This window comes from Euleptes europaea, chromosome 13 (genome assembly GCF_029931775.1).
Source record: "Euleptes europaea isolate rEulEur1 chromosome 13, rEulEur1.hap1, whole genome shotgun sequence".
In the NCBI taxonomy this organism is placed as follows: domain Eukaryota; kingdom Metazoa; phylum Chordata; class Lepidosauria; order Squamata; family Sphaerodactylidae; genus Euleptes; species Euleptes europaea.
The window spans coordinates 40433689-40457772 of NC_079324.1; the positions used below are offsets into that span (position 1 = coordinate 40433689).

Here is a 24084-nt window from a genome sequence, read left to right on the forward strand (position 1 = left end):
AAAAAAGGCCCAATGTCTTTTACTGAGTGTTCAACACAAGTCTATGATAGATTCTGCCTATCTACCCCTTGATGCTGAGTTCCACCACTTCCCTTCCATGACCAACAACACAGAGAACTTTTCCTAAATTTTGCTGTTCCAAGCACCGGCAGGCAACATGTTCTTTTTCACTTGAGGATTGAAGAGGCCTACTCGTGAGGCAAAAGTCAGGGCTCAGAGACCTGGGTTTTTTATGCATGAGAGTTTTACCTGGGGTTCAAGGCTCTCTTGACCCACACTTTTCTGTTCTGAATCCTAAAAATGCTATGCATGTCATTGTTTGCCCTGGATAAAGTCCTGGGGTTCCCAGAGTACCACAGAATCTCCAGCAACAATCCGCAAGCTTCTGAGTCCCCACCCCTTGAAAACGCTGCTTTGTAATTGGCTGTAAGAAATTGGCTATGAGAAAGATCACCACCACCCCAGCTCCCCTCTCCTGTCCTTTGGCTTATGCATGGAAATGGGGACGATGTGACCCAGGCTGATCTCAGGGGAGATTGAAAAATCACATTACAACAGGATTGAGAGGAACTGGACATTGCGTGGGCTAGGCACAAGGTCATCTCTAAGAGACCGGAAACTCGTGCATAACCCCACCGAAAAACCAAGTCGGACCGGCAGAGAAAGTAAGTCAAAGTGCCCATGCATAAAAGACCCTGATCAGTCTGGCAGAAGAAACCTGAGGAAGCATTACTCAGCTTTCCACACCAAGTCAGGTATTAATACGATGCCCTATATCAAGATCTGTCCTCGTGATGACTCAGGGCTGGCTCCTCTGCTTCTTGAAATGGTTAACCCAAGAGAATTCACCTTCAGCCATTTCCCAATGAGGTTGTAATGCAATTAAATCCTAGAAGTCAAATTTCAACTTCAGTTCCTGCTTTTGAACTAGAAAGGACCAAAGAGCTTCCGTCAGACAACTGTCTTTCACCAGCTGGAGCTCGGGCAGGATTTTTCTAAGACAATGACATCCAGCTTTCTCTCAGATCTGGTGAGTATCTGCACGTTCATCCTGATGCTGCTTCAAAATCAGGCTGGCAATCAGGATAGATCAGGGGGGTCCCCAACTGTGTTGAGCCTGTGGGCACTTCTGGAATTTTGAGGGAGGATAGTGGGCACCACACACACAAAAATGGCTGCTGAGGGAAGGGGTCAGTCACAAATATTTGAAAGGATCCAAAAATATTTGGAGGCTCCTAACCAAACCTATTATGGAGGCCGCTGTTTCTAAATGGGTAGTTTTTGAATGCAAAGGTGATTCCTCCTGGGCTCTTCTTAAGCACTTTCTGCAGTAAGGAGGCAGAGGATAACTGGGATTATTCCTTTGCTTTGGATGTGTGTGTGTAAAGTGCAGTCAAGTCACAGGTGACTTATGGTGACCCCTTTTGGGGTTTTCATGGCAAGAGACTAACAGAGGTGGTTTGCCAGTGCCTTCCTCTGCACAGCAACCCTGGTATTCCTTGGTGGTCTCCCATCCAAATACTAACCAGGGCTGACCCTGCTTAGCAGCTGAGGTCTGACAAGATCAGGCTAGCCTGGGCCATCCAGGTCAGGTGCTTTGGATAAGATATTCTATTTGGTTTCAGTTTGCAAAGAGAAGGGAGGGTTTGCTTCCTGCATGGCCACCAGGAAAGGTTTCCAAGCTCAGGATATAAGAATGTCTGTGTCCAAGCTCAGGGCACATGGCTGTGGCACAACTGCCCAAAATAAGCTGTGTGCCTTTGATGGTCAGGCAGCTCCCAGGGGAGTGACCTGACCCTCTCCATTTTCTGAGTTTCGTCCTCAAGGCTCACTAAAGCAAGAGAACACCAGGAAACACATCAGTGGGTACCATGATGTGCCAAGGAACCATGTTGGGGACCACAGATTTTGCCTGAGTTCCCATTTGAAGAAAAAAAGGGGCAGCACCAAGGCAAAACAAAGGCGAGGAAACAAATGGTGCAAAGGGAAGTGATTCTTTAATAAGTTTTATAACCCCAACAAGTTTCACGTACAGCTTCGTCAGGGGGAATCTCAGATTCTGCTGAACAATGTCCCCATGCGTGCAATGATGTGTGTTGGGGTTGTAAAACTTATTAAAAAATCTTTTCCCTTTGCACCATTCATTTCCTGAGTTTCCCTATACCGTTTAAAGTGCTTTCAACTCCTCTCACATCCCTGATGAACACACGTGAAAGGCAATGCTCAAAGTGCTCGTACTGCATTTCTTATTTAATTGTTGGACAGCTACCTCAGGAAGGCTGGAAGGCACACCCAGGCTTCCCTTCTTCCAGTAGGGCTTGGAAGGGGCTTTAAGGGGAGCAAGATTTCCATAGCACCAGATAAAGTTTATACACAGCACTGCCAGCCAGCCCTCTTGCTCTCAGCCTCTACTCCATCCAAAGGCCCAATATCTCTTCTGTCAACTGGAAGCATGGTATGTGATGTACTTTTCTGTCACAAGAATTAACAGCCACATTGAGGGGGAAATGTCTTTTGTTTGCAGGTACAGTACCAGCGACTGTTTCTAATGATGATTGTGTTAGGAGTGGGTGGAAACCTCCTTATTGGCTTCCAGGTTTCTGTGATCACCTATCCTTCTGAGGTAAGTGATGGCTTCTTATTTGTAGCGGTGCAGTCGACCTTCCAGGCACTGGCTGGCAACTGTTTTATGGACGCTTATCAGACAGTGTGCTTTATGAGTGGAGGAAGACAACTTCTATGGGTGGATCACTTGTCTGGATACGTGTGGAGCAGCAAAAATGGAGAAATAACTCATCCCCCAGTCCTGTTTCCATGCATGAAAACCCCTTTGGGGAGAAGGTAGGAGCCCTTCCTCCCCACCCACCCCCGCAAAGTGGAACCCAGACCCACCTCATTAAAAACCCAAATGTGTAGTTTGGCCCTTATTGAATGCAGAGCAAGTGAATAGAATGGGGCATATAATGTGGGGAAGAGAGGGCAATGCAGCAGAAGCTGATTGGCGAAAGAGTGGAGCGAACTGAAGAAGGATTTGAGAGAGGAGAAGGGAGCGAATAAAACATCAACATTCACCATAGGCTGGAAAAACCAGTAGAAAATGGAAAGTGTAACTGGAGGAAACATCTGAATACATGAGGACAAACAGCAAGCATGGGGAATAGGAATGATTTTGGATTTGGGTTTGTTATAATTGTGCATTATTTAGCTTTGTGTTTCTGATTAAATTTAATATTAAGAAGTAATGCAGTCTTCAGTTAAAACTGGTTGACAGTCTACCTCTCCTGTTTTATAATTAATCAAGAATCTCAATCATTACATAGGCTTGCACAATGTGTGTCAAAAGTGTCTGTTTGGGAAAAATCTGCAGCCAGCATTAGGAGTTGTTTGTACAGTGATACTCCTAACCAATGGTTGATATGGTCCCCTCTGAAAACCTTTTTCAGGAATTGGGAAGTAGCTAAATCCAAGGCCTTTCTCCCCATTCTTGCCTACAACAGGTGATTACATTGCCAGAGTTCACCACAACAATCACCTGTTTTGGTCGGTGTGCATGTGGAGATTAGCGTCCTCAGGTGTGTATGGAGAGTAGTGTCCTCAGGTGACTGGGACCCAGATATTACACACCTATCATATTCGGTGTTCTTTGGATTTCCATCCACTGCTACAGCACACAAGAAGAAATGTATGTGTGTACATATAGGGGGTCCACAAGTCATCACAGGAGAGGAAAAAATTTGGAATTCCCACCCCCTAAATATTACCCTCCAGGATTCTCTAAGTCCTCAGGACCTGAGGCAGACTGATTTCTCCTCTCCCATTTTTTCTTTTCATTGATTCTCAACATTATGTTCCTTCTGAAGCATGCTCAGTCCTTGGCAGAGCTTTTTTGGGGAGGGGGGCCTTGGTTAATTTACAAAGTATTATTACTCATTACACAAGGGGAGTCCCTCAAGGACATAGAGATGCCTTCCTTACTTCCTTGTGGACGACCCAGTTTTGCTGGCATTTGTTTGACATGGGGCCAGCCATTTTATTACTCCATGTAGTGATATTTATATAACCCCCTTTTTGTTCATAACTGCAACCTGAGCCATTAAGCAAAGCTTGGCAACTCTCCTTGGGGTCCCCAGAGGAATTAATACCTCTCCTCTGAAAACTCGGACAAAAGGATCAACCCTATTTCTCCTTCAGCTTCCAGTAAGAGCTGTTTCAGTCTCAAGCTTCCTGGAAAGTGTTTCTTCCCAACAACGGATTCTGTAAATATGCCTTTGATATCAGCAAGAAATGCGAGTATTAGGGATGGTTAATGAAATTAAGATTCCTGCTTGAAGCTGTGGATTAATATAGCTCTTATGAAAGCAGCAATCCTATTTGGCTGCATTTCTATTTATCTGATTACTTTATGTTCCTCTGTCTACTAGAATAAATGATGGTTTTGTAAACGCAGAGAGGGAGGGTTTTTCCTTTAATCCTGCTTTTCAGATAATAATGATTTTTAAATGAAAAATGAGCATTCAGTATTTAAAAAAAGAAATGAGTCAGAACTGAAGTTGTATACTAATTTTAAAAGTCTTGCTTTTTTTTGGTTCCCAGGATATAAAGAGATTTATCAATGCAACCTGGGTAGAACGGTATGGCTCTCCCCTTCATCAAAAAACCATCTCCCTGCTCTGGTCCTTGGTTGTGTCTCTCTACTGCGTGGGAGGTTTGTTGGGCTGTCTGTGGAGTGGACCTCTGGCAAAGAGATATGGAAAGTAGGTATCTTTCTAACCTGTCAGGATACATTGATAGGGTTGCCAGGTCCCTCTTCACCACCAGTGGGAGGTTTTTGGAGCGGAGAGCGGGGTTTGAGGAGGGGAGGGACTTCAATGCCAGAGAGTCCAATTGCCAAAGCAGCCATTTTCTCCAGGTGAACTGATCTCTATTGGCTGGGGATCAGTTGTAATCCCAGGGGAGCTTCAGCTAGTACCTGGAGGTTGGCAACCCTATACATTGATCCAACACACCATTATGATCACGAAAGAAGGCAACCTTTACATTATTTTTATGCTTAACGGGGCCATCAACATTTTCTTTAATGAGCTCTATGTTTGAGTAATGACAAATATCCCAAGCTACTTCCCCTAGCCCGGGCATGTTACCAAGTTTTGTTGTGGTCTGGAAACAGAACAACAACTAATAAAATTACCAGAAATGTCATTATCAACTAAGCAGTACACAGAGAAATCCTATAAAATGAAATCTTTTAAAAAAAGGCTAGAACAGATCTTCTCAAAATATTTTCCTGGGTCTCCTATCTAGGGGGTGCACGAGCTACTCTGCAGCAGCCAACAAAGTACTGGGTAGTTCACCAGCTACCTTTTGAAGACCCCTGATGTACAACACTTGGTCTGACCTCTGCAGTAATTCAAAGTCTCTTGCAACAGAATTAAAATTGTGACAATGGAATTAATTGAAATCAGCCAGCAGCGTGTTGTATCTGGAGAATGTTAACAGTGAACACAAAGATGCTGCTGGGAACCTTTTATTTATACCACTGTTTTGTTTCTTATAGAAAGACAACCTTCATGATCAATGATCTGATCATAATTTCAGCTGCCCTTCTCATAGGCTGCAGTAGGACTGCTAGATCTTATGAAATGATTCTGATTGGACGCTTCCTCTATGGCATCACTGCAGGTAGGACCTATCAACCCTGGCTAAAACCAAATTCCACCCAGAATCAAGGTTGGGAAGCCATGAGGGGGAACAATTTGGAATTCTTACCCTACCAAGAAAAGGACATTATTACTTGTATCTGAAAAGGGGACCCCTTTAATACAGGTGCGAAAGCTAAGTTCACATGATACTAAATTGGGAGCAAACAGAAGACAGAGCCAGGATACAGGATGATCTTGACCGGCTGGAGAATTGGGCTAAAACTAATAAAATGCACTTCAACAAAGATAAATATAAAATTCTGCATTTAGGTAGGAAAAATCAAATGCATAATTATAGGATGGGAGAGACTTGTCTTAGCAGTAGTGTGTGTGAAAAGGATCTTGGTGTCTTAGCAGACCAAACACTGAACAGGAGTCAGTAGTGTGATGCGGTAATTAAAAAGGCAAATGCGATCTTGGGCTGTATCAAAAGAAGCATAGTGTCCAAATCACACTACGTGATGGTATCGCTTTACTCTGCTCTGGTTAGACCTCACCTAGAGTATTGTGTTCAGTTTTGGGCACCGCAATTTAAGAAGGATATAGACAAGCAGGAACGTGTCCAGAGGAGGGCAACAAAGATGGTGAGGGGTCTGGAGACCAAGTCCTATGAGGAAAGGTTGAAGGAGCTGGGTATGTTTAGCCTGGAGAGGAGAAGACTGAAAGGTGATATGATAACCATCTTCACGTACTTGAAGGGCGGTCATATAGAGAAGGGTGCCGAGTTGTTTTCTGTTGCCCCAGAAGTTCGGACCAGAACCAACGGGTTGAAATTAAATCAAAAGAGTTTCTGTCTAGACATTAGGATGAATTTTCTAACAGAGCGGTTCTTCAGTGGAACAGGCTTCCTCAGGAGGTGGTAAGCGCTCCTTTCCTGGAAGTTTTTAGGCAGAGGCTAGATGGCCATCTGTCAGCAAAACTGATTCTATGACCTTAGGCAGATCATGAGAGGGAGGGCATCTTGGCCATCTCCTGGGCATGGAGTATGTGTCACTGGGGGAGTGGGGGGGAGGTAGTTGTGAATTTCCTGCATTGTGCAGGGGGTTGGACTAGATGACCCTGGTGGTCCCTTCCAACTCTATGATTCTATATTGCACTTCCAGTAGATGCCAGGGAGGCTGTGGAAACTGTGCACAGATACTGGGAAGCAGTTTTGGGACAGATGAGGGCCAACATGCTAAAACTTAATCCAGACATAATAGAGGCACTGTTATTTTTGTGGGGGAGGAGGTCTGACCCAAGAAATGGGTTATCCCCTGTTCTGGGTGGGGTTGTACTCTCCCTAAAGGAGCAGGTTTGTAGCTTGAGGAAGCTGTTGGACCTGGGGGTCCTGTTGGATAAACAGATGGAAGTGGTGGCCTGGGGTGCCTTTTACCACCCTCAGCAGCTGTGGCCATTCCTAGGCAGGAAAGATCTTGCCACTGTGATGTATGCCCTGGTAACATCTATGTTAGATCACTGCAGTGTGCTCTATATGCGGCTGACCTTGAAGACTGTCTGCAACTACAGCTGGTACAGAACACTGCAGCCAGAATGTTGACTGGAGCTGGTTGCAGGGATAGGTTTGCCATCCTTCAGGTGTTCCTTCCAACTTACCCCAGTAATTTAAATACTAAAGCAGCAGGAGAACATGGATAGGTAGCATATTGAATAGAAGAAAAGAAGAAGAGTTGGTTTTTATATGCCGACTTTCTCTACCACTTAAGGGAGACTCAAACCGGCTTACAGTCACCTTCCCTTCCCCTCCCCACAACAGACACCCTGTGAGGTAGGTCGGGCTGAGAGAGCTCTAACAGAGCTGTAACTTGCTTAAGGGCACCCAGTTGGCTTCGTGTGGGGGAGTGGGGAAACAAATCCAGTTCATCAGATTAGCCTCTGCCACTAATGTGGAGGAGTGGGGAATCAAACCTGGTTCTCCAGATTAAAGTCCACTGCTCCAAACCACTGCTCTTAACCACTACACTATAGAACATAGTGTATATATAGCTGATGGCACATAAGGATTGTGTGTCTGTTAACTTCTTAAAAATATTTATAGAAATATAACTGTCCTCCTTTCTATTGAAGGTATCTGCCTGAACATCCATGGACAGTACGTTGGAGAAGTTTCACCCAAGAAGCTGAGAGGCTTTGCAAACACCACATCATCTGTTTTTTTTGCACTAGGAAAAGCCTTGGGGCAATTGATGGGCTTAAGGTAAAATCACCCTGACCACTGACCTACTAAACAATCTTCATTATTCCCACCCATGACTTTGCTCTTTTCCCCCCACATTTATTTATTTATTTATACCCTCACCTTTCTGCCCAATGAAGACCCCAAAGCAGCTTACATCGTTCTCCTCTTTATCCTCAAAATATCCCAGTGAGGTAGATAAGGCTGAGAGTCTGGACTGGCCCAAGGTCACCCAGTAAGCTTCCATGGCTGATTAGGGGAATCAAAGCACTGTCTCTCAGATTCTGGCCCGACACTAAGGACTACGTCACACTGGGGACAGATAATCATAATAGATAAATCCATGGCATGGTTAGATGATTGTATCTAATGTTTACTTTTCTTCCTTTTGTCCATTTTCCAAAAGTAATTTTGTCACTTTCTGTGGTTAAGTTATTATTTGGGCAATGGGTATTGACCTGAGGGAACTCAGAGCCCATCAAAGGGTAAGCTGATGTTGCAGGACTGGGTGGGTTGTTGTTTTTTATCTTGTCCTAAAACCGTGAGATGTAAACATATCACTGGGATTTTTTAGAAAAGGACGTCTCGTAGTTTTTCTCCCCTCCCTCATCAGATAATTGTCTGTGAGCATAAATAACATATTTGTGCATGTTCTCACCAGAGAACTCTTAGGCACTCAAACTTTCTGGCCTTTGCTGTTGGCTTTGTGTGGATTCGCAGCCCTGGTGCAACTGCTGCTCTTGCCATTCTTCCCAGAATCCCCCCCATACCTGTTGCTTGAAAAGGATGACAAAGAAGGTTGCTTACAAGGTAATGTTGGCTGCTCTGTTCCCTGCTTTTATTGTTTTCTTTGTTGGCATCTGCTATAAAGGGAAGGCAATGAGGGCCAAACTAGATGTGACAGCATCCTTGTGGCTGCCATTTTAAAGCCATTTAAAAACACCTTAATCAGGATTGGACCTCAACATGGCAGGCTGAGGCACTCTTGTCTCCCCATACCTTATCACATGCTGAACCTCCCCCCCACCCCAGGCACACACGCTGCTGTTTTGAGCACTTGAAAAGTAGTAGGGTTGCTTTCACCATAAGAGTTGAGTGTGGGGTAGGGTTGCTTTCACCATAAGAGTTGAGTGTGAAAGTTGTGGGGGACCACATCGAAGTGCACACCAAACATGAGGAGTGCCCGAACAAGCATGGTTACATCTCTTGGGAGTTTCACCGCTGCTACATGATCCCCAAGGGGGTTGACCCCACTTCGGTTGCCTCGGCACTGTCTCCAGACGGAATACTCTCCATCACGGCTCCCGTTTCCCAGGCTGCCCTTCCACAGGAGTGCAGTCTTCTTCTTCTTCTTGCTAACCTTCAGGTGGTGGCTGGAGATCTCTTGCTATTACAAACCCCACCCTCCTCAGGCTCCTCCCCCAAAATCTCCAGGTATTTCCTAACCCGGAGCTGGCAACCCTATGCTGGGCGGGCATGAATGCCACACTGCAGGTCCGATCAGGCCCTACCAGCATTTTTAAATGGCTTAAAAATGGCAGTGGCATCCTCGTGGCTTTCATGAGAACGCTGCCAGGTCTAGATCGGCCCTTATTCTGTGAACAAGGTTGAACCTTGAGATAGAACGGGAAAGGCATATCTCTACAATGAAAGAGGATAGAGACTTAGTACTGGAAAAAAAAGAAAAAATGAAAGCTGGGAATTCAGAGGACATAAAGAGCAATGGCATAGTGGGACGAAAAATTATTTTATTAAGTTATACTGGCCCAACATGCTTTGCATATGCCTCTTTAAGTGGATCTATAAGAATGTAAATAAAAACAAGAAAAAATTACCATTAAAATGCAGAATTAAGCAACTTAGTAAGAACACAGTCAACACTGAGCATGTGAAAATGTCTTATTTTAGGAAAGAATTTTGCAAATTTCATCAAGACACGGTTATCCTTCAAATTTATTCTTCATTAATTTATTCTTAAAGTCACAATTTTCTTTCATATATCACGGGCATTAGTTCTTGCCAACATCTGCCTGAAGCCTTTTCACCCTAAGAAACAGAAATAGCATAAACCTTATGTATACAAAGTATTGACAGTATCCCTTGAGATAACAGAATTAAGGATGAGTCTATTTCTTCAGTTCCAGTCTTATACCTGCAGTTCCATTATTTATTTGTTATACCTTTCTTCCATCATGGAACTCAAGATGGAGTACATACAGTAGACCTCACCATCTATATTCAGATAAGCATTGCAAGGTTATTTTTGCCTCTGTAAGGACCACCTTTGCCCTGACTTGGATAGGCCCAGGCTAGCCTGATCTCATCAGATCTCAGAAGCTAAGCAGGGTTGGCCCTGGCTAGTATTTAGATAGGAGACCTCAAAAAAATACCAAAGTCATGACGCAAAGGCAGAAAATGGCAAACCACCTCTGAACTTCTCTTGCCGTGAAAATCCTATGGGGTCACCATAAGTCAGCTGTGACTTGATGGCGAAAGAAAGAAAGAAAGAAAGAAAGAAAGAAAGAAAGAAAGAAAGAAAGAAAGAAAGAAAGAAAGAAAGAAAGAAAGAAAGAAAGAAAGAAGGAAAGAAAGAAGGAAAGAAAGAAGGAAAGAAGGAAAGAAAGAAAGAAAGAAAGAAAGAAAGAAAGAAAGAAAGAAAGAAGGAAAGAAAGAAAGAAGGAAAGAAGGAAAGAAAGAAAGAAGGAAAGAAAGAAAGAAAGAAAGAAGGAAAGAAAGAAAGAAAGAAAGAAAGAAAGGACCACCTTCAGTACGTGAGTCCTGCAGCATGTATTGAGATATCCCATTTTGAGAGCCTGTCCACTCAGTATCCACATCAGCAGCTATAGTATTCCCTTCTCAATGAGAAAATAATGTTGGACTTACAGTGAAGTGCTTTTCCCACAGGAAATCAGGTTAGGGTTGCCAGCTCTGGATTAAGAAATACCTGGAGATTTTGGCGGTGAAGCCTGGGGAGAGTGGGGTTTGGGGGGGAGGAAACTCAGCAGGGTATAATGCCATAGTGTCCACCCTTCAGAGCTAGAGTTGCCAACCTCCAGGTATGTACTAGCTGGAGATCTCCTGCTATTACAACTGATCTCCAGCTGATAGAGATCAGTTCACCTGGAGAAAATAGCCGCTTTGGCAATTGGACTCCATGGCACTGAAGTCCCTCCCCTATCAGGTTCCCCTATCAGTAGGTAAAAGATTTGTGAAGTGTTATGTGCCTATAGTATCTGAAGTGATCTCTTCTTATGGGGGGATGACTACTGTTTGCCTTCTAGAAATGAACCAAAGTTCATTCCTCAGACAACTACCTGACACACCTGGCCTTTTTCTTAGAAAGTGTAACTAATCTTAGACCTCAAAATGTTCACACCAGTGGTTTCTGTGTTTGCATAATAAGGCTTAATTCCCATCCATTTTTGGAGACCATTTAAAAGCTTTCAGATTCCAGATCAAATCAGGAGGTTTGGGTGAAATCTAAAATCTGTTGTGCCTATTTCCAGTCAGATGGAATTATTAATTGGGAGGGCCTTAAATCTGATATTAGTCAGCCTCTGTTCAAAAAATGTATTCTTCAGTTAGGTCCTGTTCTGTCTCTATTTTTTTTTTCTTTTGGGGAAGGCTTTGGAGCACCTTAATGCTGTCTGCTAAGTTGATTTTTGAGTTCAGCTGACATTATGAACAACAGAGTGAATTGGTATTTGAATAACAGTCCTTTCTTTGTTCTTCCGCAAAGCCATGAAAGACCTCTGGGGTGAAGGACATCACCAAGCTGAGGTGGATGACCTGATGAAGCAGAAGGCCTCCATGAGGAATTCCAAAAGCTTAAGCATTCCAGAAGTGATGAAAGATAAATCCCTACGGCCGTCTTTATGCATTGTCTTTCTGCTGACAATGAGTATGCAATGGTCCGGCTTGAGTGCAGTTGAGTACAGTCACTTCAAGAAAGTACAGCCTGTTCCTTATAGCCCCATGTTCTCATCACTGGTGTGGGACTCACCATATAATAGTCATGAATCTTGTAATGTACAACACAGTTTATACAAAAAATTATAACACAGGAGCAAGTTTTGCCATGCAAGTTGCTTTTCCCACAGTGAATGTTAGTTCTCAGAAGTTTGGTTGAACCATCCCATCAATGAATATGAATGTATCTGTGGCCATTAACACAGTCAATTGGCTTGGCTCTTTTTGCCCAAAAGTACCAGAATTCTAACTCTCCATTATTAAAACACATCATATGATATTGTACTAGCAGAAGTTCATAGTCAGAGCTTCTAATATGTGTTACTTTTTCCTTTCCAGATCTACTTCTATGCCTTTGAAGTTTTCCGCACAGCCAAGGTGGAGGACGTTCTTATACCCTATGTAGCACTAGGAGTTGGCACCTGTGAATTCATCTCTGTGATCCTGTGTGTAAGTCAAACTTGCCCAAACTTGTTGGAGCAAATGTGGTGATTGCCTAACATGGTGCTTTTTGAGGATGAAGGTGGCAACGTCTTCCCTACCTGCTGCCAGTCTCTCATCCCACCCGCTTCACCTCTGCCACCATGCCTCCCCACCTGGGGGCCAGAGCATCTAATTTCCTTGCCTTCACAGGCCTCTTGAAAAACAGTGCAACAAGTTGTGCATGCTCTGTGTACCCAGTAGAACTTTCTGAACTCTTGTGAGATGCATTCCTCTCTTAAAGAGGTCAGCCACCTTCCTTGGCAACAGGCAAACAAAAGAACAGTAAACTTTTTGGAGAAACAGGAATCTTGTGGAAGTTTGGAAAGCCACGTAGAGCATGCGGAGGTCGCCATACCAATTTTTAAAGATGTTTGAAAGAGTGAGAAGGCCAGAAGAATTGCTGCTCTGGCTTCTGAGTGAGGACAGCATCTGGCCAGCTTCAAACAGAACTATTAATTAAGCTGGTGCAGGGGCAGCCTAGTGCCTTTCTTTGTAGGCCCTTTATTTCTTCCTTATGAAAAATGGGATCCGTTCCAGATGGAAAGGAACAGATCAAGACAGAACCGACATACTAATGTAGACATTTCACTTCGCAATGGCCAGCAAAGTGACCTTGTGTTGACTTGAGAGGGCAGTGTGACAGAGGAATTCTGTCTTGTCATAGGTGGCGAGAAACCTTTTTGAAAAGGAACCAAAAACAAGTGATGGTGAACGTCAACCTCAGTTTGGAGTCACTACTTCAAATTCCTCCCAAGGCACTCGGTGGTAAACTCACCACGTGCTCAATGGGATCAGTCTAGTGTCCTTTTAGGTTTGCAGTTGAGATTTTCCCCTTTTTGTGCCTAATGATGATACTTTTTGGACCAAACAGTGCTCCATAATTGACCACATTGGCCGAAGGATTCTGCTGTGGGGAGGCTGTGCAATGATGGCTTTGGTTTTGGCCTTTCTCATAATGACCCTCTCTCTTCAGGTAAGTACCTACCTGTGCTACTCTCCTAAACAGTTACAGTTCCCAGTTTGATTTATAATCTGCTGTGAACCCCCACCACCCAGTATAGGAAGTTTCTTTTTGATTCACAGCTCTCTGATGTGTCCACAGCTGACAGGTCCCTTTTCTGCCTGTGTCTGAGACTGCCAACAGCCACACAGAGCAGATGCAGTGGTAACTGGACTTTGCTGAAACCAAGGCAGCTGCAGAACCTCTGTGGACAGCCCTAGCCCCTTTCATTCTTTTCAATAGGCTTCAGTCATTGGACTGTGCTGAATTTCATAGTCAACAGGCAGGCCTCAAATTGCTTCCTGCCTCTCCACCCCCTAGCCTATATTACTGATGCTCTTCCTCTGACAGATGAAAGCTAATGAAAGTAGATTTTCTGAAAAGTTATGTGGCTAATCATGCCTCGGATAAGCTGAAACTATATAATGATGACAGCAGAATCCAATTCACAGCAGACCCCAGACTACTTCTGACCATCTAGTAGGGTTGCAAGGTATTTCCGGTTTGGGAAATACCTGGAGATTTTGTTGTGGAGCCTAAGGAGGGCAGGGTTTGGAGAGGGGAGGGACTTCAATGCCATAGAGTGCAATTGCCAAAGCTGCCATATTGTCCAGGGGAACTGATCTCTGCTGCCTGGAGATCAGTTCTAGTAGCAGATCTCCAGCCACAACCTGGAGGTTGGCTACTCTACTATCTAGCTCAGTTGAATCTCTCCACTCAAATCACAGCTCAGTGAGAAAAATATTGCTATCTGAATGTAATTGAGAAGGATGTAATCTCAATCATTTTATATATAATTTTCTCCTTTGCTGTGTATTTTCTTCCAGGATAAGTTCCCTTGGATGTCCTACTGTAGCATCGCCCTCATCTTCTTGTTCGTAATCTCTTTTGGACTTGGTCCATGTGAGTAAATCAGCATGGGGCAGTGGGAAGTAAACAAAAGGTTATTTCAGGAACTGCTGGTGGCTTTCTAGAGTCGGCTACAACAAAGATTTAACACAATAGTGTTATTCTGTTGACAGCAGTAGAAAACAGCAAGAGTTCAGTAGCACCTTAAAGACTAAAAAAATTTCTGGCAGGATATGAGCTTTCTGAAGAAGTGAGCTGTGGCTCACGAAAGCTCATACCCTGCCAGAAATTTTGTTAGTTTTTAAGGTGCTTCTGGACTCTTGCTCTTTTCTACTAACAAAGATTTAAGGAGGCATAGCGGCTTGGCACCAAAGTGAACTGAAAATTCTCTGGGGGAATGAACAAATCAGTCCTGATATGCTTTGTACCTAAATGGCTCTTCTTCAAAGAAATCCGCCGTTTTGGACAGCTGGCACAATCCAGTCAAAGTATTTAGATTCACTGATTTTCACAGGAGAGTTGGTGATCTCATGCGTTGAAATGAATGGGACTTACAATACTAGAAAAAGAAGAAGAGTTGGTTTTTATATGCCGATTTTTTTTACCACTTAAGGGAGACTCAAACCGGCTTACAGTCGCCTTCCCTTCCCAGCTGAGAGAATGTGACTTGCTCAAGGTCACCCAGCTGGCTTCTTGTGTAGGAGTGGGGAAACAAATCCAGTTCACCAGATTAGCCTCCGCCACTCATGTGGAGGAGTGGGGGATCAAACCCGGTTCTCCAGATCAGACTCCACCGCTCCAATACTACTCTAAGCAGAGCTACACCCTTCTACTCCCATTGACTTTAGTAAACTTTGAAGGGCTTAGAGTGGCACTGTTAGGGGAACCAGCGTAGTGTGGGTGTTAAGAGTTGTGGACTCTAATCTGGAGAACTGGGTTCGATTCCCCACTCCTCCACATGAAACCTGGTGGGTGACCTTGGGCCAGTCACAGTTCTCTCAGAACTGTGTCAGCCCATGCGGAGGCAGGCAATGGCAAACCTCATCTCTTGCCTTGAGAACCCTATGAGGTTGCCATAAGTCAGCTGTGACTTGATGGCGTGCACAAACACAGGATGGCACTATTACTGGCTCAAGCACAATGTTTCTATTGATGTTAAAGTTTTGCTGAAATATTTTGTGTTATCAAGAAGAAACAAAACCTTCTCTTTACCTGTGAATAGCACATGATGTATGGGTTCAGCTCTCATTTAGTGTTACCCTGGACGGCTGTTTTCTTTGACCAGTCCTGATGAATACATCACTGAGCTGTGATTGGGCTGCCTGATAGCATGCCTCCACTGTGAACTGCAGAAATAGCACTTTTGATGGGAGGAGAGAAATTAATTTTTTTCTTCTTTTTTTTGTTTGTTTGTTTAAAAGAAGTTGGAGATAACATTCCCAGGGCTCTTATTTTCTGTCCCCATGTCCTTTTCAGGTGGTGCTGTCATCTCTGTCATGGTAGAGATTTTCAACCAGTCAGCAAGAGCATCAGCATTTGTCATTGTGGGCACCACCAGCTGGATGTGCCTCATTGTGGTTGGGATGGGCTTTCCCTTTGTTGTGGTAAGTCACCTTCCATGGCGCTCAAGTGGAGGGGGATGCATAATTCCTGTTTCTGCACGGTGATCTTTATTGTATTCACAATGCATGGCAGAAAGCCAGTGACCCAACAGTGATCAGAGCCAGGCTGTGGTGAAATCACTGCTGTGATACCTGCCCATTAAAGAAAAACTCAATGAGACCATTGCTTTGAGATTACCATGCTTTCGTTTGGGTTTTCTTGTTTTTACCAGTGTTTTCCCAGCTTGAACAGCTGCTTGGGGGGGCACTTCTGCCTCCCCCAGGCCGTTTTCAGACACTGAACCCCCCCAGGAGTTATTTACTGGGGGGGGGGGGGGTTCAGTATATGGAAAAAAAAGCATGAGGGAAGGCAGCAGTTCAAGCTGGAAAAATACTCCTCTATTTAAACTGACATTCCTGAAGCTGATGTGTGTGGGACCAGGGGGAAAAGGTTGGGTTTGGGAAACCCTAAGTCATCTAGTGAACAAACATTATCATGCATTTTGGACCTACGAAGTTCCTAAGAAGTCATGATCTCTCCAGGACAGAGTATAGTCTACACAGTATCTATTAATGTGAGAGGTTTAGAACAATATATCATTTTTTCCTATGTTTCCCTCCCCAGGAGATCCTCGGTCCTTTGTGCTTCCTTATATTTTTGGCCGTGCTCATTGGGATAGTGATTTTCATCTACATCTTCCTTCCTGAGACAAAGGGCAGGTCGATTGCAGACATCACAGAAGAACTAGGCAGGATACAGTTTGGAAAGAAATTCCTACTGACTGCTTTAGGAATAAATCTCACCAGAGACCCTGGTTTCTGTACCGAGTTATGATTGGTCAGAAACTAGTTCTCTACCTGAATGAAATGGGCTCTTGTTGAAGAAACATTGTCTTGGAAAAAACTACTCACATTTCATACCCAGGGACTTTAATTTATTGCAATTCAACTTCATCTAAGTGCACAAGGTGAGTTGTATACATTTAGATGAATGTTATCTTATTATTTTTTTTGCAGTGCAAGAGATACCAGTTTGCATGAAACAGGGCTTCTGATGCTCGACAGGGTGGTTTGCCATAAATGCAATAAAGCACGATGATGGACTAGAAAGACAGACTGAATTCTTGGAGCATGGATAGCTAAGGAAACCAAGGTCTATGGAGAGACGCCCAAAGAAGACTTTGCCTTGGGGGCATAGGAAGAGACTCAATGCTTCCATCTTCTGAAACCAGAATCAGAAATTTGCTTTGGGATGCAGATTAACATGCATCCAGAATGCTGTGCTGAAAGCAATACCATGTGTATTTGTTACAGTCCAATGAGGGGGAGAGCACTATGCAGATATGGCTTTCATTGCCTGGAGAAGAAATGTCTTGCCCTCTAACACAGGCTTAATGTATGGAAATGGGCAGTTGAAGCTTTTCAGGGCTGGGAGGTAAATAACATCACCTGTCCAATCACATCACATTAAGCCTCTGTTAAAGGAGCAGGAAAATTTTTTTCCAGATTGTTGGCAACCCTAAGGAAAGTGATCATCCTCTAAATCCCCATCTGCCAGATGCTTACTCAGCCTTCTTTAAAGTATTTCCAAGGCCAATAGAATTGTCGTGAAATATTGCCAAGAATTTCCAGGTAAACTCCTGGAAATTTGGTGATGGTGCTTGGGGAAGGCATATTTTGTGGCGGGGATTACAGCATGGATGTAATACTAGGGTTGCCAGGTCTCTCTTCACCACCGGCGGGAGATTTTTGGGGTGGAGCCTGAGGAGGGCGGGGTTTGGGGAGGGATTTCAATGCCATAGAGTTCAATTGCCAAAGCAGCCGTTTTTCTCCAGGTGATCTGATCTCTATCGGCTGGAGATCAGTCGAATTAGCAGGAGATCTCCTGCTACTACCTGGCAGTTGGCAACCCTAGGTGATACCTTAGGGTCTCCAACCTCCAACTGGGGCCTAGAGATCTCCCAGAATCATACCTGACCTGCAGATGACAGAGATCAGTTCCCCTTGAAAAAATGGCTGTTTTGGAGGGTGAAGTCTATGGCTTTATACCCCACTGAGCTCCCTCCCCAAACCTTCCCAGGCTCCCCCCCCAGATTTCCAGGAACTTCCCAACCTGGAGCTGGCAACCTTATCACAGAGTCTGTACTCTGGAAATCTGTTGTGATTCTGGTAGAAGTCCAGGCCTTTTTTATGTTAAACCAAAAAAAAAAAAAAAAAAAGCAGCACCAAGGCTCAATACTAATGAAATATTATATAAAGTGACTGTACCCAAAAATCACATGCAAATATGTACAAGAAATAGAAACAAACATGCAATATTCATAAGTAGCAAATCCTAATACAAACAGCATCTAAATTCACACAAATAACATGAAAAAAAAAACACAGTGGATGACCAGACCAAATGGGAACAAGAACATACAGAAACGTAGTCAAAGTGCCACAAACAGACCACAGTCCCAAGAAATTTCCACAAAGAGACCACAGCGGTCCCAATAACAGTCCACGAAGCTGGACCCAACAAGAATGCGAATCCCAGGTCATTACGCGTTTCGCTTTCTTCATCCGCTTGTCATGTAGACGATAATTGCCTCCAAGCATGCGTGACACTATGAAGATCGGGATAAAGTCTTGTCATGTAGACTTTATCCCGATCTTCATAGTGTCACGCATGCTTGGAGGCAATTATTCTGAACCCACTGCTGTCAAAAGAAATGTTACAGCTTTTTTTTGCCTGGAGTTTCCAATAGAGACTATTGAAGCTTGAGTCTACATGACAAGTGGATTAAGAAAGCGAAACGCGTAATGACCTGGGATTCGCATTCTTGTTGGGTCCAGCTTCGTGGACTGTTATTGGGACCGTTGTGGTCTCTTTGTGGAAATTTCTTGGGACTGTGGTCTGTTTGTGGCACTTTGACTACGTTTCTGTATGTTCTTGTTCCCATTTGGTCTGATCATCCACTGCTTTTTTTTCATGTTATTTGTGTGAATTTAGATGCTGTTTGTATTAGGATTTGCTACTTATGTATATTGCATGTTTGTTTCTATTTCTTGTACATATTTGCGTGTGATTTTTGGGTACACTTACTTTATTTTATATTTCATTAGTATTCCGGTTTGGCGCTGGGGCTCCCTCCACCAGAGAAGCTTCCAGACTTTCATACTACGATTCCAGTTTCTTCACACCGGCTGGCTTTTCTCTTGGCCCGCCTGAATGCCTTTTCTTCTATGGTTATGTTGGGTAGGTTTAATGGGATACCTATTCAGATCGTCTCTGCCCATGCAATATGGGTGAAATTGAAACCTTGGACCATTTGATGCTTCGTTGACCTTGCTGGTCTCAGGACAGAGAGGCCTTTATTGCTCCAATTCTTACCAACTTGAACCTTCCTTCACATTCCTGAGTGTTGTCATTTTTGCTTGGCGATTCAAACAATGGTTTGGTAACATCGAATGTGGCACGCTTTCTGGCCAAGGTTGCTGCTCTTAAGAAGAAAGAATTCTCAACGCCTACCTTTGGTAACCTCTAGTTAGTTTGCTCCGCCCCCAGTCTAGCTTAGTTAGGAAATTTTATTCCCCGGACTGACGCCTGGTTTTTAGCATTGTTAATCTAGTATGGTTTTTATGCCTTTTATGTTCCTCAATGTCTTTTATCCCTTTCCTGTTTCCCTATCCCTCTGCGGTCATAGACCTAATAAAATAAAAATAAATTTCATTAGTATTGAGCCTTGGTGCTGCTTTTTTTGGTTTAGCATTGCTGTCAGAAGCATCTGTTTGCAATCTGGTTTTTGTAATACTTTTTTTAAATGTTAGCAACCCTAATTGAATCCTGTCAAGTACGTTTTGTTAGCAAATTATTTGTTTTTGTATTTTGTGTATTTTCATGTACTTGCTGCATCTTCATCTTTATAAGATAAAGGCTCTTTTCAAGCTTTTATTTCTTGTTGGTGTTTGTCACATGGCTTAGCACGAGAAGTAAAAATGAGCAATTGCTATGGAAGGGAACCTGAAGTTGAGGTGTTGTTAATATTATTGAGGTTATTTCCACTATTTGGCTGTCAGTACCACACTGATTATTTGATGATGAAACACTTGCCTCAGTTTTCAAAACAGTGCACTCACAGCAGAGATGCTCAAAATGGTAGCTGAATTTCCTGCATGTCAGCAATGACATTTCATAGACAGTTTTATGCCAAATCTAACATCCATTATGGTGCATTCAGACGTAGAACTGGTAATGATGGGGATTAGCAAAGCTAAATTGTAGACACAAAAAGCACCTTTGTGTGTCCTCAGCATAGAAAGGGTTGGTCCCGGCATCAATGCTGTCCAGTTGAATATGAATCAAGGACCCAGTGCTTTGTGCAAAGGGGGAATTTTTATGCAAAGAACTTTACCTATCACAATCCAGCAATTATGAGAGAAAATTCCCCTACTTTTTAGGCTGGTCAATGGTTTACACAAGACTTCTTCTTGGATGAGACAATGCCATGAAGAAAACAATACTGTTTTGTTTTAATTACCAGAACCCAGGATTCATGAAATGTAAATGACAGCAGGTTTAAGACCAGGGATTAGTCACTGCTTAGACTTATGCCTAAAGTCCATTCCTCCTCAATTCAATGATCACTTACACATTAGCAAACATTTTCGTGCCAAGAAACCTCACCCACCTATTGGATTGGACTAGATGGAACTAGCTGATGTACAATTAATCCTGTGTTCTTCCAAATGATGAAAAGAACTGAGTACAATGATAAAAAATTAACCTTGACCAGTTTGGTGCTAGGTCATTTTTGCTACAAGAAAGAAGAGAATGAAAAGGCAAAACTGGGGGGGGGGGGTAGGCCATCCACCTACAGAGGAAGCAGCAGATATTTATGAGTAAAGAAGAAGTTCTTGAACTCTCTGGGGCTCAGGGAAGATCAACCTCCTATTTTTCACCCATTCACTTGTATCCCATCTTTTGGTCAAGGCAGTCCACAACCATCAGCCAAGCTTATGGGACCTCTGGATTGGGCCAAGACCCTTTTGAGAGGAGGAGTCAGACTACCTTCCTTGAAGGCTGGAGTTCATGAAACCTGTGACTTTCATCTTGGGAAAGCCTCAGATGAGGACAACAGTTGTCCTCCTCCTGGATTGAAATTTCATCTACAGCTGCCTCTTCCTTGGCCATCAAAACACCAAAAAAAGTCCCACAGTGTGGCCTAGTCTCACTTTAAATCTCACGAGATATTGAGGTCGGTCTTCTCCCTTTCATATGTTGCCCAGGAAGCAGCACCCAGTACTTGGTTCCATCTATGTTGTAATATTTTATCTACAGCCATTCTTGACTGTGTTGGCCCCACTCCTCTATTCCATAACACCAAATCTGTCTTGGCCTGAGATGGTGGTTGATGTTGTTAACATTGCCACCATTTTGCCTGACTCTTGGTCTGTCAGTTTTCCAAGGTCAGGTTTGGACCTCTGCACTCATCATTATCTGGTGAGGCATCAATGACTACTTTTAAATCACACATATTCTGCCCAGCATTTACTGATAGCGAGGATTTTCTTGGTGACCTTTGGACAAAGGTATGGAATGTACCCAGAGGTTTGGTATCATATTGGATAGGCTTATTTCATTTATTTTTTTTATTGATGACATATTTAGCCCATTAGGTGGCTTACAATGGGTTTTTTTTTTTAAATACATCAGAATAAAACAAATACAACCTATATATGACACGGCATAAAACAGCTTCGGACAACCAGAAAATCAACTGGAAAGCCCATCTAAATAATTTGGTCATGCACGTCCATCAAAATGCTAATAGGGTAAAGGCCTTTCTGATCAGCACAGGAAGGATGTTTTACCAGTGTCACCCAAGTGTAGAGAAGCAGTCCTGATGATATGTGGTGGATGTGATTCACCTGATGCAAATGATAGCAGAAAACTACTTTGCCACTATCACTGCCACCTCATATGCTTTCGAATGAGTAGTGTAGCGTCCTCAATCAGGTTTGGCCTGAGTTTTCTGCAAACAACACTCTACCATCTCCCTGTGCTTTGCAGTTCACCAAGCTCCATGATTAAACCATGAAGCAAGATCCTTTCTTCTAGAAAGAAGAGACCACTGTGGAGCAACCTTTGTTTACTGACTCTGTGTGTGTGTGCACATGTGTGCCATCAAGTCACTTCCAACTTATAGCGACCAGTGACTCTTGTCTTCTCATAATGTGACCAAAGTACAACTGCCTCCATTTAGCCATTTTAAGTTCTAGGGAGAGTGCAGGCTTGATTTGATCCAAAAACCACTTATTTGCCTTTTTGGTGGTCCATGATATCCATAAAACCCTCCTCTAACACCACATTTCAAATGAATCAACTTTCTTCTGTCAGCTGTCTTCGTTGTCCAACTTGCCCATCCATATTATTTTAATAATTCGATTAAAAACAAGTGTAACAAGAAGAGTTGGTTTTTATATGCCAACTTTCTGTACCACTTAAGGTAGAATCAAACTAGCTTACAATCACCTTCCCTCCCCCTCCCCACAACAGACACCCTGTGAGGTAGGTGAGGCTGAGAGAGTGTGACTTGCCCAAGGTCACCCAGCTGGCTTCGTGTGTAGGAGCGGGGAAACCAACCCGCTTCACCAGATTAGCCTCTGCCACTCATTTGGAGGTGTGGGGAATCAAACCCGGTTTGTTTTTATTTTTTATTGTTTATGTCATTGTTAAACTGTGATTAATAATTTTGGAAAAATACTAAAAAAATATTAAATAAAAAAAAACACGGTTCTCCAGATCAGTCTCCACCGCTCCAAACCACTACACCACGCTGATATATGCAACCAACCATGCAATGTGTGAGTCAGTGCTCACTCTGATACAGATCAGTTTCACTAATTTCATCTTTTGTTCTGTTCCACTTCCCTGTGGGGTCCAGGCTTAAGTCATTCTTGCCACCTCTAACTGGCACCGGAATCTCAAGCCAGGCCTATTCCTCCTCCTGGAATGAAGCCAGCGCTAAAGGCGGAACCGGCCACTAGCCCTCCGTGCGCCGCTCTAGGAGAACCGAATCACTGCTCTTCCCCCCGCCCAGGAAAAAGTCCATCTCAACCGGAAGCCAGGCTGTGACGAGCACTCTCTAGCCCTACGCTCTCTCCGGCTCCAGCGCCTTCTTGCTGGTGTTCCCTAGAACAGCTTCCGTCCAAGCAGTACCCCGGACCACTTTGGTTCCGACGAGCGTCAGAGCGGGTGTGCTTGCCCGAAGGGCTTGAGTGGGCTGGCCATTGTGGCTGTTCCTCTGTCTGAGGCTCTTTACGCCCGGGAGGTTTCGCCTTGGATTGGCCGCTCTCCGGATGCACACTTTCCCCCATCCAAATCCTCAACCATAAGCCCCCACGCAGAGTTCTGAGAATTCAGATGGGGGAAACGTGCATTTGGAGAGCGGCAAAGCCTCCCGTGCATAAATAGAAAAGAGCAAGAGTCCAGTAGCCCCTTAAAGACTAACAAAAATATTTTCTGGCAGGGTATGAGTATCTGAAGAAGTGAGCTGTGGCTCACGAAAGCTCATACCCTGCCAGAAAATATTTCTGTTAGTCTTTAAGGGGCTACTGGACTCTTGCCCTTTTCTACAACGTTACTGATCTACAGTAAAGTTTCTACAACTTTACTGAGCCATGGCTCATGAAAGCTCATACCCTAACAGAAAATATTTCTGTTGGTCTTTCAGGTGCTCCTGGACTCTTGCCCTTTTCTACAACTTTACTGCTCTACAGTAAAGTTTCTACAACTTTACTGAGCCGTGGCTCACGAAAGCTCATACCCTGCCAGAAAATATTTCTGTTAGTCTTTAAGGTGCTACTGGACTCTTGCCCTTTTCTACAACTTTACTGATCTACAGTAAAGTTTCTACAACTTTACTGAGCCGTGGCTCACGAAAGCTCCTACCCTGCCAGAAAATATTTCTGTTGGTCTTTCAGGCGCTTCTGGACTCTTGCCCTTTTCTACAACTTTACTGATCTACAGTAAAGTTTCTACAACTTTACTGAGCCGTGGCTCACGAAAGCTCCTACCCTGCCAGAAAATATTTCTGTTGGTCTTTCAGGCGCTTCTGGACTCTTGCCCTTTTCTACAACTTTACTGATCTACAGTAAAGTTTCTACAACTTTACTGAGCCGTGGCTCACGAAAGCTCATACCCTGCCAGAAAATATTTCTGTTAGTCTTTAAGGTGCTACTGGACTCTTGGCCTTTTCTACAACTTTACTGATCTACAGTAAAGTTTCTACAACTTTACTGAGCCGTGGCTCACGAAAGCTC

General features: G+C 43.7%; 1 protein-coding gene across 1 annotated transcript; it reads left to right on the forward strand.

Annotated features, from left to right (window-relative positions):
- The first annotated feature begins 1003 nt into the window (after positions 1 to 1003).
- Positions 1004 to 16612, forward strand: LOC130485878 (solute carrier family 2, facilitated glucose transporter member 11-like). Its single transcript, XM_056859025.1, has 12 exons — positions 1004 to 1030; positions 2525 to 2623; positions 4594 to 4754; positions 5555 to 5679; positions 7767 to 7896; positions 8537 to 8685; positions 11615 to 11802; positions 12184 to 12294; positions 13199 to 13300; positions 14155 to 14230; positions 15653 to 15780; positions 16403 to 16612. Exons 1-12 carry the CDS (start codon positions 1004 to 1006, stop codon positions 16610 to 16612), a joined length of 1506 nt encoding a protein of 501 aa, XP_056715003.1.
- The last annotated feature ends 7472 nt before the right edge of the window (positions 16613 to 24084 follow it).